The following is a 20300-nucleotide window of genomic DNA, read 5'->3' on the forward strand; positions in this document are numbered from 1 at the left end:
TTAATCATCCACCTGTATTTTCCCATTCTGCAGCTCAAGGAACAGGTAGTCCTCCTTCCCTGCAGCCAGTAGCAGCAGCCCGCTGCGCCGACTCGTCTTGATCTGCAGAGACAGGTGGAAGGAGGAGACATCTTGGATGGCCTGTAAACTGCAGTGGCTGTCCCCAAAGTAGGATACTGTGAAGAGGGAAAAAAAAAGTCAGCTTTGAAAATGTGTGTTTACAAAACAAATGGATTCATATCTTATTTGAATTTATATTTGAACTTTCTCTACTGTGACCAACAAATGATTTCTTTTTTTAATTTACTTTTTCCATTTTTTTATGGATAATATTTAATTAGCTTTGTTGTATTGCAAACAATCACTTAATTATTGCTCCAATGCTATGCATAGGGAACGTATCAGAATTGTTCACAGTTTGTCACCCAAGAAATACGCATTTTTCTTCAGAATTACATTTTTGAATCAAAACAAATAGGCCACTTTTTTCAGTTTTTCCATAAACAATTTTAAATGCCTGACCTCACAGATCACTGCATTCCTTTAGCAACATCACACTTGTGCATAAGATGCTATACATGTATCCTACAACTGCAGAATGGCAACACAGTGAATTCTAATGTGGGAGAAACCAATTACTGTTTATGAGCATTTATCTGCATCTCACGTTACAGTGCAACTTGCTCGAGACTGATTTGTATATTATCAGGTGTCCTACAGCTGCTCCTGGCTGAGGGGAGCTCCTCTGGCCTCAAAGGGATTCTCTCACTGAGACATCAGTCATTACCCCTGCAGAGGCTTTCCGGGCATATAGAGTCCTGGGGCGCAGGATTTCCCAGGCTTGAGCTGTCAAGTTTCCAATGAAATGCAAATTCAGCCACCTGCTTCGGACTGTGCTCTGCGAGGCCCTCGACAAAATGTAAACCACGGAGGAAGTCAATTATTTCCCAGTGCACATGCTCTGAAATTAAACTGGACCACCTCCAAGACCTCCGTTTCCTCAGCATTCGTTTTCCATGGCCTTAGCCAAGAGATATAGAAAGGGGGCTTTCCATTAGCCACCCACTCACCCTCACAGGGGACAAGACACAGCATCTCATTGGAACATAGCGAAGAAGGCAGTCTTCTGATCACACAATGCTAATGCTCTGAAATAGTGAAGCAGAGCGAGGCATTGCTGTGTCGAAGATAGAACATTCCTCTGAGATCACGTGGACAAAAATATTCCATCAAAATCAACAGTAGCATCTAGTAGCCTAGCAGGGCTGGATTCCAAAGAGGCAAAGATCTTGCAAAATAACTTCTCAGACAAGACTCAGAGTTAGAAAAAAATAAGATATGAAACATTCCCTTTCATAGCTATAAATGGAAAAAGTATTTCCTGAAGACTCTATTAGGAGGTGTGGGAGCAAATGGGTGCGTGTATGTGTGCCTTTGAAGGGCAGCTTGTCTCTGTGTTGCATTCTACATTAACGCCACGCTGCCAACTTCAAAAACACTGGAGGGTACATTTGTCCTTTGGTTTTTTACAATCCTGCAAATGAACCCCTCCATCCCAGAACTGGAACAAAGACAATTATTTTGATGTCTGCAAGGACGAAACAGAGCTTTTATCATCGTGCCCATGCTTTTGTGATTTAGCTAAGAGGTGTTTGCTTTTGGTCTCAAGGCTGAACTGTCACGAACAAAGTCAGTGATGAACAGTCTCAGCACAAGGACAAATACTCAGAGACATTCGATTACACTGCTGCACAGCATTGGTCTCCTGCAGCCAAAGAAACGTCATTTGGGCATCTCTCAGAAATAAATATCACAGGAAATGTTCTTTGACATTATCACATTTTGTCATATTATGCAATTTCTCAAATATGTTCTAAAAGGAGTTAGAGAAAACCTTAAAAACTAAAGATCCTTCCTGGTTATTCAAAATGAGAATGATGCTGAACATGCACATTGTATGTGTATTACTGAATCGAAGGAATTATCACAGATACTTATCATTTATTTTCACAATGTCACTCTTCAGGGGCTATTGTCGTTAGCTTTTACTAACTATGCCAGAGGCTCTTATGATATAGTTCAGAGAGTTTCTTGTAAGGCGAAGGTATTTCAAACGAAAGACTACTGCTAATTGCACAAGAGCCTTCAGGCTGAAACTGAAAAAATGGGGGAAGAGAATCTTTTCTTACAGGCAATTGCATTAACAAAGAAAATCGCAATGAGCTCCATGGTTCTTAAACCCGAGCTTTTGTCGGATTGTTCGCTGAGCATGGGGATAAGAAGCTGAAGGAGAGAGCGATGCCAAGACAATTCTGCCTGGGGATTTTCTGGTTCGTATTCAGCTTGCTGCAGTTGCCTTGAGGAAAAGCAGCACATTTTCAAATGATACACACAAAAGCTTTGCTCTCTGCAGTGTACCTGGACCTGGAAATCATTAGTTCCCCAGCTAAGCTGTAAAGCTCTGTTCAGAATTGGCATTGTGTAGGAAAAGCACATTTTTAATATGATATCTATGTAATTGCCCTACTCTGTTACACTTCTTTTGTCTCTCCACTCTTGCACCTCTTCTGTGTCCATACAGGTGCAAAAATTCCTCTCATCTACAGGATGGAAAAACACAACCATGTGAGGCTTTTGACTTTTAGAATGTGCATCAAAAGACTCTTGTCATCTTCTTGATCTTAGCACTATAATTGTTCATCTTCAAGGGTCTTGGGGCCTGGTGTATATAGGATGTAGCCGAGGTGTTTTTGCTGACAAGCCATCATTATGTGTATAGGATCACCCCTGAAGCTGTGAAGCTGCTGCCACGCTCGGTGTCAGTCTTCATGTGGAGGTTTAACCACCGAAGAGGACAGCGTCTGATCCCCTTTAGCGACCACACCCCTCCTCACACTACTTTATTGTGCGTCAGGCAGAATCTTGGTCCAGGGCCAATGCAGATGGCTATAATTTGATGACTGACTGCGCTTGTATTTATAATGTCCTGAGGAAACCGAGTCTTCCTCTCTTTCACAAGCCAGTGAATGAATTACCCTGTTGTCTTTCTTCCCTTTCCTCCTCCTCCTCCTCCTCTTCTCCATCCTCGTTTGGTCTCAATCTAGCAACACATGTCCGGAAGAGACAGACGCTGACCACAAGTGCAGGGAGATTGGAGACATTCAGGCGACTTTTTTGTCCTATGACTTGACTGTGCCTGTGAGTCAGAGTCACTTCAGGCATATTTTAAGTTTGTGTGAAGATGCGGCAGAAAGATTTGAGGTTTTTGGATACTTTTGATGGCCTGATTGTATCCGTCAACAAAGAAAATGTGACTTACTTCTCTATAATGTTATGCAGAAGTGAAAGAGTGTGTTCCTCTACCACAATGATGCCATGGTAACGCTGCCTTGAATCTAAACAAACCACCTACATGTGTAACCTGTGGTTAAACCATGGTTGGCTTCACTAAAAATAGGGACTATGTTGGTCATTTGTTTCCTTTGCTGGGCTGTGCCACTGTTACAACAGGGCAGAACAGCTTCTGGGTATAATTATGTGAAGGAGAGCGTGTTGTTAACCATAGATAGAAATGGAGAGCTTTTAAGGCTGAAATGTCATTCACCATATGGCAACACTCTCATCACCATTATGAACAACCCCAAAGGTCAATAGCACTTGAGATTTGTGATAAACAACACAAGAGAAATATTTGGTTATGTCTGCAGATAGCAACCCAGTGGACTATTAAGCACATGGATTAAGGCTGGCTCGATTCTATAATTGATGAGTAATCTTTAACAATTAATAGATTGTCATTCAACCAATCAAAGTGCTGTCCATTTACTAGTTTTCAGTCTCTGAAATGTGCAAATGTGCTGCTTTTTCTGATTAATATAATTGCAAGTTCAATACCGTTGAGTCAAGGACTATTTATTGGACAAAACAAGTATCTGAATAATCTCAACAATAGATTGCTCAAACATCCCCACATTAATCAATAATAAAGGTATTCATTAGTTGCAAATCTTTAATGTACAAAAAAATATTTTATGTGTCAGAAACTGTTCATTTAGTTAGTGTTTGTCCTTTCTGCTGGATAACCAGAGCCATACAGTCTTACCAGAACATATCCTTATACAAAAATGTATCTTGCCTCTTACAAAAAGTCCTTATTTTCCCAGCATTATCCTACAAATCCCCAGATTTCCTTTTCCCTCTTGTAACAATCATTTAACAATTAAAAATAATTCTTCACAGGAAGAAGAAGAATCCTGATTTAGGTTTATCACTACAGAAATTGTTTTACTTAAGAATGTAAGTTAAATACGAAAAGTGTAAAAAAAAGTCTCAAAGATGTGACCATTTAGTGATAAATGTTTGCTGTTGACTTATTTTTGTGTTAATATCTGTTTATTTGGATTTATATGTATTACAATGTACCTGAACCCTCGATAACCAGAAAGCCAACAACAATTTATATTCCCACACTTATCACTTGGCGCTTTTACAGGAAGTGATTATGTTTGTGCAACATGTTTACAGACCTGACTCTGAATACAGAAGTCTGTATAAAACACACTGCTAACTCCATTACCGTTAAACAGCAGAAAGCAGAGCCACAACTCTACATACTTTGACAGCGCTGCTTTAAAAAGAACCCCCCTTCCCCGCTGACTTTTCAGAAGTCACCAGGGACACACTTTTACAAGCTTTAGAGAGCCATTTCTCAGGCCTAGACTATGTCAGTGTGAAAGCAAACACAGCATCATTTTAGACCTCTTTCAAATCCCAACCTACCTCCGCATCCCTCTGAGACCCTCCAACACTAGGCAGAGTGAAGAGGTACAATACACCAAAAAAAACAGGCTTGTGGAGCTCAGCGGGTGGCCTTCTCCCAGGCGATAATTAAAACGTTTCAGCCTCGCTCTCTGTAAAACGCATACTAACACAACAGACAAGGGGTGGCAGCAGAAACGAAAAAATTATGACCTTTCCTTGTGAAAGGAGAATGTCAATGTAATGTAATTTCACCTTAGGAAAATGGACCTGTGAGAAAAGGGAGGGAAAGCATGGAAAGGATGTGAAAGACTCAGTGTTGTCTGGGTTGGTGCTGTTACTGCGAAAGGGGGTCTGAAAGGCTGGGTTTCTATACAAAATGAAAAGGAAAAGACCACCTTCCTTTTCAGAAAAAAACGAAAGGGTCTTTCTTTCTTTATAGCAAATGTGTTTTGTTGAGGACAACTGACTTCATAGCTGCTGCCATTTTCTTCCTTTAAAACTAGACTGAGATAAGATTGAGAACAGGAAATCAGACGTTATGAAGCAGCATCCAATCAAATCACTGTAAATCATTGTTTTATATTTCATAAAACTCGCCATGACCTCTTCTCTGCGGTGTGTATACGTTCTTGCAGAGCTGCCAGTGAAAACATTTCCATCCAATGTTGGCTGCATTTCAGGTTCATGCTAACTCTGATCTACTGTATTTCAAGAGAGCAGCGAACAAAGAAATATTGTACTGCTCCAAAACTACACAACGGGACATTCTTACATTTTCAGTTTCAAGGTAAACGTCTTTCTTCAAGTCCACTATTGCAGCCAAATAAGGCGTGTGACAAATTCAGTTTGTTGGCCAGGCTCATCACACTCAACTAAAAGACTTGTGGGTCATAATGACTGGACTGATGATCTCACTCACATAACAACGTTGTAACACAAACACAGCCGTGAACAGAAGCATTGTAGTGACTCAGGGCTCTGCTGTAGTTTATGACTGGCTAATACAAAGCATGCCTCTGTCAGAACAGCCAAGCTAAGGAAGCCATCAACCAACAAGGTCCCAGTGGGTGGGTCCTTTTAAAATAACCCCCCTGTGACATCAGAGGATTGCCCCCCACTTCATACTTTTTCACCTATATCCCTTCTCACACCAACTTATCCCCTCCACACCCATTTACTCACACACTTTGGTTTGCCAAATACTCATGCACTGCAAGACACATTCTAACAAGAGATTGTTTATACGTTAACTGTGACTTTCTCTGCTTCCTGTCAGCCAGAACAACGCTGTTTATAGACTGAGTTGAAGAACATTTTAACACACCCATTATGAATTCCTGCGTGAAATAAATCTCACCATGTGAAAAAGTGTGTCAAGGGAGAAGACAGGAAGAAAGAAAGTAGTGCAAAGTAGCGATGTTAATCAAAACTCAAGACTTTTACAATTATACTTTCCTCAACTTGCAGAATACAAAGGATCCTTAATGTCTACTTCACTAAACTTGAATTATCCTTTTACATTTACTTTGAGGTCAATAAAGGATTTTCATTATCCTATGGTACTTTATTCTAAAATGGAGTGCACTGCATTCACACGACTGCTCTGGGTTTGTTGAACAGCACTGAGGGTCTCAGGTAATTGCAAGAGGAAATTAGACAGCAGTTAAGCACAGCCACTTAAGTTTCTAATATTTACAAAGTCAACACTTGTGAGAGCAGAGAAGTTCTGTGTCCTGTTGCTACATCAACTGATTACCATGGATAATTAAAGTACATTATTTAAATGTTTTGTGATGTTAGGCCACCAGTTTGAGATCCTTTTTCCGAAATAGGGGTCTCTTCCCATTTTTTATGACCTGTACACTTAAACCACATTATGGTCTACAAATCCAAAATGTCAAGATATACAGTGTCTTGCATATAAAGGGGCAGATGACACTTTCATAACTGTAGCTTGTTCCTTCACTCAAATCAACACTAATTTCTTTCTCCACAACATAGCAAAATACTCTCATGCTATCGCCACATCATAACTCCAGGGCTCCATAAGAAGAAGAAAGCTTAGCAATTTATTGGCAAAGCAATGAATGGTGGGAAAATTATGCAGTTCAAAAGTGGATTTTACTGCAAAAAGAATTCTAGGAAATGTGTTGACGTTCTTTTTGCATATCTGAGAGGAATCCCTTGTGATTTACTACAGTTAGTGAGCTATCCAAGTTATAAGATGTCCATAATGACTCCAACATGTCTTTGACTTTATTGTGATATCCCCGACATTTGGAAAGAGTAAAGACTTCAGCTGCCACATGCTGAATGAGTTATTGTCGTACATTTAGGAAAATGCATCAATGCCACACTTCTGTTTGTGCTTTTGGTCTACTTGTAGAGCTCGAGCTATAGGATGCAATTAGCCTAGCTTACCTAGCATACAGTCTGGCAGCGGGGGAATGTAGCTAGCCCTGCTCTGTTTTGAGTTATAAACCAACATTCTTGACATATTTACATTTAAATGTAGTTTGTTTAATCTAATTGAAACAAACTACATTGAGATTTACATATCATTTTACCTTTTTTTGGAAAAGCAGAAAGACGGGTAAACTAAGCTAATTATTTCCAGGCTAACGCTAAGCCACACTTGAGTGTTACTGATCTCTTTATCTAACTCTTGGCAAGCAAGCCAATAAGTATTTCATATTGTGTAAGAGAGCACACATGTTTAATAGTGAATGTATTTTCAGTGGAGTATTCCCTTACTTCTACTGTATGTGTGGGGTTTCCAGCTTTAACCGTCATAAAACATTCTTGATGTAGCATGTGGCGTCATGATTTAAACACCCCTTTACACTTTCTGTTACTTCACTTAATGTCAGCATATTGCGCGTTTGAGGGTCATGTGTGGGTTCTAATGTTTCCATTATAGTATGAACGGTACGCTGTTGCACATTATTGAGAGGGCCTAAGGCACTATTGAAACTGTCGCAATTTTAAGCATGAATAAGAAGAGAGCACTTTACAACAGGTTTGATCCTGTAGTTTTCCACTATGGGGGATTTCGAATGGTATATTTGCAGGTTTGCTCTTATCCTGATTTTCTCTAGGTTTGCCTCGTTCATCGCTAACAGTCATTTTCAACATATCAATAGCTCCATTCAGCTTTACTGTAGCTCAGAGTCTCCTTATGACTGCTGTTATGAGTATGACTGCAGGCATCACTCACTTCACCACTAATTATCAGAATGACATTGGCTTTTTCAGCGGGCTGGAAAACACTTCCAGCTCACCGTCATAAATCATTCCAATTTTACGTCAGTACAGGAAGAGATTTAAGACCTGGACCCCAAGAAAGCTGAGGTCCAGTGCAAGGGAACACTTGATAGAGATTTGGTTTTAAGTTGGGCTTGGCTGCTGCTCAGGCTCTAAATATTTCCCAGACAGAGCTCATAAATTAACGGACTCACTCTTTATTTTCCCCCTCGTTCTCTGCCTATTTTTCGTATTTATATCTCATTTGGGTCCCTCATCTCAAAAGCCAGAAAATGTTTCGACTTTATGTAGACATTGATACATGCCCCGATAACATACATATGTTTTTGTCCAAATAAGAAAAAAATGAGAAATATCAACTTTATTTTCTTCAAAACCTCAGCTGGGGTTCGTTGTTGGATTGTTGGCTTGATGTCAACAATCAAAGTGTCAAAGTCAAAGTGTCATTGAGATAGCCCCTTACCCAAAGTTTTCCCAAATACGCAACCTTTTTCCACGCTTGTCTGAGGGGAGGCCAACTTAGAAAAACCCCAGGTCTAGAGCCCCTTTGTCACATCAATTTTAGGGTCATAGCTACACACTTTTCCATGACCGAATCTGATAGTGAGGCCTTTCTATAAATGAGGCCTTCAGTCTCGCTGTGCAACAAGGAGGGAAACTATGATACAGAAGCTGCAGTTAAGGGGCCTCCCAAAACCCATATCCGGCTTTAACCTGGTCTGCAAAGTCAGTGTGTGTTTGAGATCAGAGCGTCACATTAGCCCCATAATGAGAACCAGCTGAAGGCACACACACCCAGACTGACCCTCTCCAGCTCAGACTGATCCCCCTCACCAGCCAACCCCTTCCCCTAAAACCCTGGAGACACCTCTCTTTTGCTTAACTCCACTGAATTTAGACCCAGATAAATGCTTTATCCAGATGCTTGCTCTCCAACCCTTCCATCAACCGGCGTTACTCTAAACTATTCCAGTGCACACACCCAAAGACAGAAGTACATGGTGCAAACATAAACACTCACCCATGCACATATCCTGCCATGGACACACACACAATTACACACACACTCATTTTCTCCACCATGAGTTAGACGTCTCACAACCTGGCAGTCACTCATCCACGTCCTGCTGGCTGATTCAGCCCACCGTGTCCCGCCATTTATTTAACTGTTTTCCACCAGGCTACCGTTGTGGAGGCCCGCCCTGCTCCACCCAGACCATACAGCCACTTTCCTCCCAACAACAGCTCGACTCTCCTTTGGGAAGAAGTTAGTAGGACTCCTGCTTCCCGCCGTTTTCAACCCAAAGATAAACAGCATATAACATGGAAAACCCGGGAACGCTGAGAAACAACTTAAACTGCACTTTAATGTTCCAGCTGCAACTCGTACATCCATTTTATTTTTCCACAATTTGCACGGTTTGGTTTCATTGTTGAAGTTCTGACTTGAAGAAGGATAGCTCTGGTTTCAGTGGAAAATGGTGGTAGTTAGATGTGATTTGAATTTGAAACAGGTCTTGCTCTTTCTTCTTTTCCACAAACACATGTATTTCTGATCTGATTAAAGCAGTTTTGATTTGTAAACAAAAAATATATGCTAAGTGTTTTGTTAACACTAAGTGATGTTGAACGCCATATAAGTTTATTGTTGTTATGGAAGTGACATTATCAATTGTTAATTTAAAGTACACCAAACCAAAGCAGTCAAAACAGTAATGATTTTTTGAAAAGGCACTAAGTGGCAGAAGTGGGGATTTGGTCCAGTGTGAAAATATGACCTTTGTTTATTTAACCTTTCTTTAAACAGAGTAGTTTCACAGAGTGTGAATTACTTTTTCCAGGAACGCCCTGCTCCACAAACGTACATACACACACACACACCTAGAAGTAAAAAATGCAGTAGAAAGCAAGTAGCTTTAAGAGCTCCTTAGTGGTAGAAATGATGATAAAACAAGCACCACATGTGTAAAGCAACTGGAACCGGCAAAAAGTCTTGTCACTTGTCATTTTCACAACTACATTTTCTCAGACCCTAAAAAAATCCTGCCATCTGCCATGGGAAGTCATCACTGCCTACGCAAGGCATCTGAGGCTTCAACACAAGAATACACATTAACCGTAAACACTGTTCTTGTTGGGCCTAAACACTCATATCACATTCTTGGTAATGGTCTAAACATGTGGTGACAAATTGACCGAAGGGGGGAACAAATCCTGCGACCCTGCCAAATTATTCTCCGACAGCAGCAGCTCTGCACACTGCAGTGGGCCTGGAGGGACGTCGTGGCAACATGCATCCTCCAGCAAGAGCCAATGTTTACTGTACATAACTCACGCCCTTTGGCAGCTGTGCAGAGTACAGATGTAGCAATAGGAGAAGCCCAATGGTGTGATCTATGACGGCTGCACTAACCTTCACCTTGCTGGAAATGAAACCTTTCTTTACAGGCATCCGTCACAGTTTTCACAACAAAGGCTTTGCAGTCGCTGATAATAATGTAGTAGATATTTGTTTCCCACCATAAACCACACAATTATTCCCAATGACCACTGAATTATGTTCAGCTCAGACATGTTCTGCTGCTCATGGTCACATTTACTCTAAAGGTCCAAATACCTCCAATATGGCTGGCAGCCATTGCTTCACCTGGAAGCACTTTATTCACTTATAGCTTCCAACATTTGAGACAGAATCATCCATCTTGGCCAGTGGAGGACAAAAGCAGGGCGGAAAGTTCTACCATGGCTGGTGATGCATCCTCTCTAAAATCAGAAGGTGTTATGTGGGACAGGAGGTTTTGTGGATGTATTCCAGCAGCCATCGCACAAATGAACAAGTTGTACCTGAACCTGAACCTGTATACACAGTGACTTAATGTCCACCTTTGCTACCAACAGCACAGTCAATATTTGGAGGACCTGCAAAAGGTAATTTGTCATGAATACTTGAATAACGTTTGTACTAGGAATTAGAACAAACAAACAGTGCCATCTTTTATGAGTGAAAAACCGTCTCATTGGTTTTAAGTCCTCATAAAAAGGGTAACTTGTGACAAGGGTCATGAGTCAGATTTGATTTGATCATGTGCGTCCTGACTTCCTGATCATCAGGGTTGTCTCAAAGACAGAATGCAACAAACAACTTCAGAAAAAGATTAGACAGACAAAATGTTCTGAGAGCAAGAAATATGATGAGAGAGACCTGGAGAAACTGGGAAGAATACTTCTGGGAAGCTGAAAACAATCTGCTAAAAAGTACAAAGAGCGAGTGAAGAAAATATTGAGAGCCTCATCAGGCAGCTTTTTTGTTTGTTTGTTTAAGTTGGCAAAGAACTTCTGCAGATAGACAGACACAAACCTTATTACATCCAATTTGCATAAAGATGATAACAAGAGCAGGGAGTTTGAATGGGCTGTTGTTCCAACAACTTCTCAGTGTATCCAACAGATATAATTACGAGTAATAAACCTCATTGCCTCTGACTGATTACAGTGTTAGTTCTTCATTTTATCTGAGAGAAGTTGCTCGTCTTCTTTTGTGTAACCGCTAAATGTGCCTGGCTCAACAGTGTGTTTGAAACAACCATATGTGTTGCAGATGATTGTGGGGAAATTAAACTCCCTCCCATATTTGACCACCCACTTCGAGTTTGACAGTGGATCAGTGCAGCTATTGTTGGAGGTTGATTGCTTCTCAGGACTCATTTATGGAGGTTGGACTACAATGAAAAGATTGAAGGTATAGCTTACAAGATGGTACACATACAAACATGGGGACAAAATAAGCACCTTGGTCAGAAATATCCACTGTATTTGTGTCAATGAAGCTAGATAATGTGCTTTGTAGAGATTAAGCAGTTTAAATCAGCTTTTAATTAGATGTCAAAAGGTTCACATCCAGCCGAGTGATATGCATTTTGCTTAGAATATTGCTGGAAAGAACTGGAAAATGATTGGTGTCCCTGGGCTTAAGGGTTGCCCATGATTCAGCATGTTGAAAAGACAGCTGATATATATATCGAGCGATAGAATTACTAACAAAGCACTTATATACTAACAAAGGATTGGCTTATGTAAAGCCAGTTGAGTAGCACTTGAAATGGTTTGGCTCTATGAAACCTGATGTACTTATATGATTCTGTTTTCTTCAAGTTTGTATCTTCTTGGTCGAATGCACTTATTGTAAGTCGCTTTGGATAAAAGCGTCAGCTAAATGAAATGTAATGCAATGTAATGTAATGTAATGTAATGTAATGTAATGTAATGTAATATAATATAACTATCCTCAATGACACTGGGAACATAAGCTTTCCTTGGATTGAAATGTAGTTCTCCACATCTGCTTTCATTTGACAAGATCTGTCCAATCCATTTATCAAGTGTCTCAACGCTTTTGTGTCTCAAGGCTGCTCCATCAATAAACTATCATAGCATCCATTAATATGTACCTGCTTTATGTTTTAGGGCACATGTACTGAGAATGTGTGTGTTGGAATAAATCTGCTAATCCAAACAGCGTGCGTCCTGTGAGCCTTTCATCCATCATCACAGATATTTAATCTTGCCACGGCACAATACGTGTACTGATGAGGGTGCCACACATGGGTGAGTAATTTGATGGTATAAGACGTGCTATAGGCGCAGATGGCTCGCACAGATTTTGTGCATAACACCCAAATCGCTACACGTAGTTTTACATACAATGCTGACAGCTTCTCTGCTATATTTAGATTTATGAACACATTTGTTCATCTCATCGTGACGCGAGATGGCTTTTTGCCCACTTTGCTTGGTGGATATTGACATGGCTGTCAGACTTAGATGAATCAAGGGGCTGGAGGGGCACCATGTTGAAACACAGTGACAATGAGAGGGACTGATGGGGAGACAGAGATATCATCAACAGGGGAGAGAACTGAGCACTGGCGAAAGAGGAAGTGAGGAAAATGTTTTTTCTAATTCTCTGCTAGAGGCGAGAGCTCCGTGGAGACAGAGTCACTGTCTTGGAGACTAAAACAAAGACAATGACTAAAATCAATGCTCGCCTTTTGCAATACCCTGCAGCCGAAAAAAGCACCTGATCGAGACGAGACGAGAACTATTTTAAAGGGGACCTATCATGCAAAATGCACTTTTGTACGTCTTTTATACATGAATATGTGTCCCCGGTGTTCCAGGGAACTCACCAAGTGTCAGAAAACACAACCCTCTCTATTTTCCTCCATACCCAAATCTCTAAAAAAGGGGCTGCAACGGATCTGATAAAAACTGATCCAGATTTGAACACTGTCCTGACGTCAGGACGGTGGCGCTACGGCTATTGGGCCAACTCCACCAATCAGGAGGAGACAGCCACGGCCATTGCCGTTCGAAAGCGCTGGAGACGCTGTAGTACATATGCCAGGCCTGTAGGTGGTGCTGTTCTCACAGAATCAGCCCTTGCAAAAACAGAGCTAAAAAATGTCAAATTGAGCGAAATGAGGCATGGCTAGAATGCATGATCTGTTTGGTATTTTGAAAAAAAAAAGGATAAATATGCCTTATATAGGTATGGTCCTACACTATATTATTATAATATAGCATGATAGGTCCACTTTAAACATTTTTTTTTTCTATTTTCCTATAATGGGTTACTGTTTTAATCTGAAATAAACTGTGTAAGAAATACATGTTTAAAAGAAAAGGTTCCTGTGCCATTCAATTAGTCCCAGTTAACATGTAATTCTACTTTCTTCTTTTCTTAGATCATTCATATTAGATAATCTCTGTCTAAAATGTTTGTTTTGTGAACGGATTACACCTGGACCCCAATTTATATTTAAAAAACAAACGCATTATAATTCGTTAAGAAAATATTTTTCTTCTACCACCGTCCCATCTCACTGCTGGAACAACTCTGCATTGAACTTGGAGCTTGTCTGGCATGCATCATTGTCATAGAAACACAAGAAGAAAAAAAAAACAGGGGAGAGAACTGAGCACTGGCGAAAGAGGAAGTGAGGAATATGTTTTTTCTAATTCACTGCTAGAGGCGAGAGCTCCGTGGAGACAGAGTCACTGTCTTGGAGACTAAAAACAAAGGCGATGACTAAAATCAATGCTCGCCTTTTGCAATACCCTGCAGCCGAAAAAAGCACCTGATCGAGACGAGCATTGTAAACTTTGAAGTAGTGGAGAAAAATAAAAAACACATCCTGAGGGTTTTAAAGTCTGTTTTGCAAATACAGATATTTATTGTATGAAAAGTTTTACTTGTTAAGTTGGAGTCTGTAATTCAAATGTGTCCACAATGCTACTTTTTAACACTGATATATCTTGACTTTTTTTGTCAACCACATCCACAATAACACTACTTGATACACATACTTTCCATTCAACCAACATGAGAGGCAAGAATTGTCTCTAAATTATCCGAAAAAAAACCACAGGTTCATATTTGTATGTCGTGTCTCTACTGTGACATGTCTCCATGCTTTAATGTTCACAAAGCTCTTTATTTGTATCATACTGCCTGTGCTGCAGCACCTCTTTTCACCCTCTGTCTGAAACCAGAGCCCAGTCTGCTCTGATTCGTTAGCTGGCCGGCTCTATTGTGATTCGTCAACCGAAATGTCCCGCCCCTAAGCCTATCATGTACAAAAGAGAACCGCAGTGACGCGTCCTAAAACCCGGAAGTAAACTCCTTCCGGTTCCTTCGTCAAAAACCAATGCAATTTCTCCATAGGATTTTGGAAAATAGCTCGAAATAAGGTCTGTGGTTGACACACATTTAAGAGACGGATCACGTTTTGTTCAGCCGGATAATATCCACATGTCTACCCTTTTATAATTTTCGAATCATAAATCTAGTCGCCAGAAGCAAAATGCTAACGTTATGCTATAAACGAACTACAGCAGGGTCGCTGCTTCAACGTCACGCCAACTTAAGATCCATATTCAAACATACAGATTCTAAATGGTACAAGTTGAAGCGTTTGTTTGAACAGTTTGCAGGAGGCAGGTACTTGCTTTCAAGCAGAACAGGGCAAACAAACTTAGCGGGAGTGTTTTACGTGTTCGGCGTAATGACGTAAAACGGCCTCGACAACTTCTGTAGTCCTATTCAGCCACTTGGTAACAACCATCGTTTTTCAGACGCGTAAACTCTTCAAAAATCACCAGTGGGGTCACTGCTGATGTATTTAATGTCGTAGAACAAAACGTGATCTGTCTCTTCAATTTGTGTCAAACACAGACCTTATTTCCAGCTATTTTCCAAAATCCTATGGAGAAATTGCATTGCTTTTTGTCGAAGGAACCGGACGTGGTAAAAATGCTAACTTACTTCCGGGTTTTAGGATGCGTCACTGTGGCACTCTATATGTTGGAGTGCTAGTCAAAGAAGCCCTAATGTTACATAGTGATGTCACTATGTTACGGAAGTAATCAAAGGAGTCCAATGGAGGCGTTTCAGGCAGAGTGTGTGGGAGAGAAACTCCCTCTGGAGAGACTTTGGGATATTAGCATTTGCAGACCATTTATAGGCATTCTATAATATACACAACACGGGAAAGGAAAACCCCAAAAAGCACATTAGGGCCTCTTTAACATACGTGACTTATTTGTAAGCTTAAAGTTAGAAAACTAGAATTGGTATTATATTGGATAGTTAGTGATAATATAATAAGACTTATAATTAATTAATTTACAACTGTTAGATGCTGAACCTACTATAGAAAACAAACTATAAATGTCTTAGAACGAGTTTCATTTCAGCATACTGTAATGTAATCATCTGTTCCATACTGTATGTTACATATATATACTATAGCTATTCAGAAAGCTTTATTAGCATCATACAAAGAACAAATTGTGTACCATGGGTTTTGAAATATGTAAATGAAGTCATTAAGGGTCTACTTCTCTGCTCCTGCTCCCTGCACTGTGGATGAGTGAACGTACGTCATGATGGTGCCATTACAGATAATGGTCCCTTCTGGAGCAAGTGCTCTGTCCTTCACCTTCTTTCTTCTCCATTTCCCTCCTAATGTTTTATGAACATGTGCTTAACATGCTGCCATTTGGCAGACATTGGCACTCTGACCACACGTCTTGTTTAACAGCATTGGAGGTCAATTATATCGTACTATATAGACTCAATCCTATTTTAATAGCGACAAGTTGACTTTCAACTTTGGGATTTTGCATTTCTACTTAAACAGCAGCTATAGCAGCAAAGGGAGTTTTAAACCTAAAGCTATAACTCAGCAAGTCTGTGATCGCTTTATATCAAAGGATGACAAAAATGATTAGTGCGGCCAAAGATCTAACTTCTTCTGCTCAGACCGCTCACTGCTGTTTATGAAGTCCATTTATATTTTGCTCTTAAAGTTTCCATCGAGTGACAACCACCATAGATGAATTTTAGATGCATGAAATTGATGAGGACTCTTCTTTAGTCGTTATATGATTTTACACAAGAAGTGATGCCTCTGAAGCTGACTTTCTTCTTGTATATATCAATATGTCAATTGTGATATTTCTTGTTTTATTGGGATGATATCAAGATTTAGAGAGGGTGTGTTTTGATGTGTCTTAAAGGGGCCCTATTTTGCTTTTTGGGGTTTTCCCTTTCCTGAAGTGTGTTATAAAGGATACATGCACATGATACACACAGGCTACAAATCCCAAAGTTCCCTCCAGTGGGATTTCCTTTGACTGAATTGACAGGTGTATTGGATGTAATAAGGTCAACATTGGCATTACAGTATTTCACGGACACAGTTCAAGAAAAAATCTCCTTTTGTGTAGGTTGTATTGTGTTTGGTATTTGTCCTTTCTTTTTGTTTTTTCTATCTGTAACATTTATAAAAGAGCAATATTGAACTGGGACTATATGGCGTAAAAACATAATGACTTATAATCATCTCAATAAAAATGTGGGAGAAAAGAATGAAAGAAAAGTCATATACCGTACCCCAAAATATGACTTCTCCAATATCTGATATTCCTTTCTGATACAGTCCCACTTTATTCACATGAGTTTTATAAGGAATTGATATTTTAATAAAGAGTAACAACTCGCCTAGCGTAGCCTTAAACAATGCAGAGATTTCATGTGATTCACTTGAATCAATGTCTATTGATCTATGACTTTAACTTCCTCAGCTCATTCATAATCACAGTGTGTGTGTTAACTATTACAGAACTATCAATTGTTCCAATATACAGTACTCCAGTGTCTTTAAATTCAGAGGAAGCACTTCATCTGTCTTAAAAAACCCTGGATGTCAATCATGGAGCCACTCTTGACCTAACAATCAACATCGGCCCCTCTGTTGTTTCCCCGACTCAGACGGTAAGGAATCTGGGTGTGACCCTAGATAACAACCTGTCCTTCACTGCAAACATCGCTGCTACAACCCGCTGCTGCAGATACACTCTTTACAACAACAGGAGGATACGTCCCCTCCTGAACCAGAAAGCGACGCAGGTGCTGGTCCAGGCTCTCGTCATCTCACGCCTAGACTACTGCAACTCCCTCCTGGCTGGCCTACCTGCATGTGCCATCCGACCTCTGCAGCTCATCCAGAATGCAGCAGCTCCTCTGGTCTTCAACCTTCCTAAATTCTCCCACACCACACCACACTGCTCCTCCGCTCCCTTCACTGGCTTCCAGTAACTGCTAGAATCCACTTCAAGACACTGGTACTTGCGTACCATGCTGTGAATGGATCTGGCCCTTCCTACATCCAGGACATGGTTAAAGCATACACCCCAGCACGTGCACTCCGCTCTGCATCAGCCAAACGGCTCGCTGCACCCGCACTGCGAGGGGGACCCGAGTTCCCATCAGCAAAAACACGTGGGTTTGCTATCCTGGCTCCAAAATGGTGGAATGAGCTCCCCATTGAAATCAGGACAGCAGAAAGCTTACACATCTTCCGGCGCAGACTGAAAACTCATCTCTTTCGACTCCACTTCGAGCAATAAAATGACTAACAAAGCACTTATACTGTATACTAACAAAGGACTGGCTTATCTAAAGCCAGTTGAGTAGCACTTGAAATGTTTTGGCTCTATGAAACCTGATGTACTTATATGATTCTGTTTTCTTCAAGTTTGTATCTTCTTGGTCGAATGCACCTATTGTAAGTCGCTTTCGATAAAAGCGTCAGCTAAATGCAATGTAATGGAATGTAATGGAGCAAAATATCCAAAAGTTAGAAAACTGGTGATAATCCCTTTTTAAAAAATTAGATTTTTGGGGTTTACGAGGCTTCAGGAAGGCTTTCTCGGTTATACTCGCTCTTCATTTGACCTCCAGCAGAATTCCCCCTTGGACACCGTATGTATGTATGTAGGCCGTTTATTGTTATTCATCGGTTGTTACTTGAATGGTCGGCCGTATAAAATCTCTGTGAACTTTTTCCAAAAAAGGGAATTATCATGCTTTATCTTCCATCTGGCTCGTTTGGGAAGAGGAAGAGTTTGTGAAGATTAAACTTTTCCGTTCTCTTTTAGCCTCATTAAAGTTAAAATGATATACGCTTTCACCTGTAACGCATTGGAGGAAAGTGGGACAGGAGGCCTCCTACATTACAAACGTAAACCATCTGCAGATGTGTTCGCTGGTGCTTACACGCTAAGTAAGCAAATGTTGCAGAATGTCACTCATTCTGCAGCACATGGTCTGAACATGCATATATTACATCTCATAACCTCACAGGGAGATCCAATCCCTTGAAATGGGATGCCAGCGGATGTGATAATCATAACTCTGAGGATTAGCTTTTTTAGCTTTTCACAGATCTGCATGATCTGTCAAGCTGGCAACACGCTTCCTGCAAAAAGTCTCGGGTCCCTCACAGCCTCACACATCAGACAAACAAATCATAGAATCATATTTTTCTATCATTGTAGAAATGTCTAACCATTGATGAAATTAGACATCTTATTATTAGATTCTTCTTTTTGATTGAATGAGTAGTACCTCAAAGATGCCTCTGTCAAACACATGCTTGAAAACAGTGTTCAAATCAATCAAACAATCAGTCGATATATCAGCTGATCATCAAAAGAGGTTAACCCCCCTCATTTTGTGAAATGCAGACTGGATTCAAGTACTCGTGACTGGCTAATTTGTTAAATACGTTTTAAATTGTAACCCTTTTCTTTCAAGATTCAAAGAAGTCCTCGACGTCACCTGCGATGTTGTGTCTGCTTGTTTACTTCAGTCTGAGTTCGGGGTTGAAATGAAAAACAGCTTACGAATCCATTAATTAAACACGCAAACAACACAAGCTAACCCAGTTAAAAGCTATCCGAGTGTAATTAAAATTCCTCTGGATTTAAATACATTCTCCAGTGTGCATGCTAACGGCCCTTTTGGGAGCTTCTTGGACTAATCGGAGAGACTGAGAAGTGTGTTCCTTCTGCTAATGGGTGAACATATGATTTCAGAGCTCCCAATGCGATTATGCTCTTACTAGGGTCAGACATTTATAAAGACTCATTATCACGCAGTTTTTCCCATCATGTGTGTGGGTGATATGTTTTTCATCTCTTTTAGTGTGTGCAATCGTCTTGCTTTGATATCAGTGACTCCGTTCCTTTGAAAAAGTGAAAGCCACTAGAGTGCGTGCACCCAAATGTCACCCAGACTTAATGACAAGCAAAGGTCTAACCAAAAAAGACAAAAAAGGAGAAGATGCTCGCTTGGCTGGTTTGATGTTCAGATGGTATAATTTAAACATTTTGAGGGATCATGAGTTGGTTAGTTTTCTGACAAATTAAACACCACGCATTTTAGGAAGACATCTACAGTAGTACACACTTTTTTCCCCCCGGCTATATATGTTGCTTTCAGCGTGCATGAACACGAGACACACTTCACTTCAAAATGATAGGTGTGAACACAACACCTCCCATTTTCAGAGAAGTTACAGGAAATGCACTGCTGCTTTGTGCTTTAATTAAACTGCTAAAAATAAAGAGCCAGACATTTTGAAGCCTTCCTGCTGAGTTTACATTCAAATTAATTGAATAATGTTGAATGATGCAACTGCACTGCAAATAGCTGGTTGAGAAGTGGCTGTCTGAATCATACCATTGAAAGTGGGTACTTGGCAGTTTGATCATCAGTTGTTTTTATTTCTCAAAGCTGCAAGACATTTTGTTTCCTTTCTTTGAATCATGTGAAGGGTGACATTCTCACTTTTTATTTTATATTTGTTAACGAGCATTAAATAAGTGTTTTACTTCTAATATCAACAGCATGTTAAATGTAATACCTG

The 20300-nt window shown here is 40.3% G+C and overlaps 1 protein-coding gene across 1 annotated transcript in view; it reads right to left on the bottom strand.

The window, feature by feature from the left end:
* The window catches only part of cspg4 (chondroitin sulfate proteoglycan 4), a 71975-nt gene that overhangs the window by 32186 nt on the left and 19489 nt on the right, over window positions 1–20300 (bottom strand). Inside the window, exon 2 of the mRNA XM_034149307.1 lies at window positions 13–176. Coding sequence (XP_034005198.1) covers window positions 13–176 — 164 coding nt within the window. The remainder of the gene's footprint in view (window positions 1–12; window positions 177–20300) is intronic.

Source organism: Trematomus bernacchii, unplaced genomic scaffold (genome assembly GCF_902827165.1).
Source record: "Trematomus bernacchii unplaced genomic scaffold, fTreBer1.1, whole genome shotgun sequence".
Lineage (NCBI taxonomy): Eukaryota > Metazoa > Chordata > Actinopteri > Perciformes > Nototheniidae > Trematomus > Trematomus bernacchii.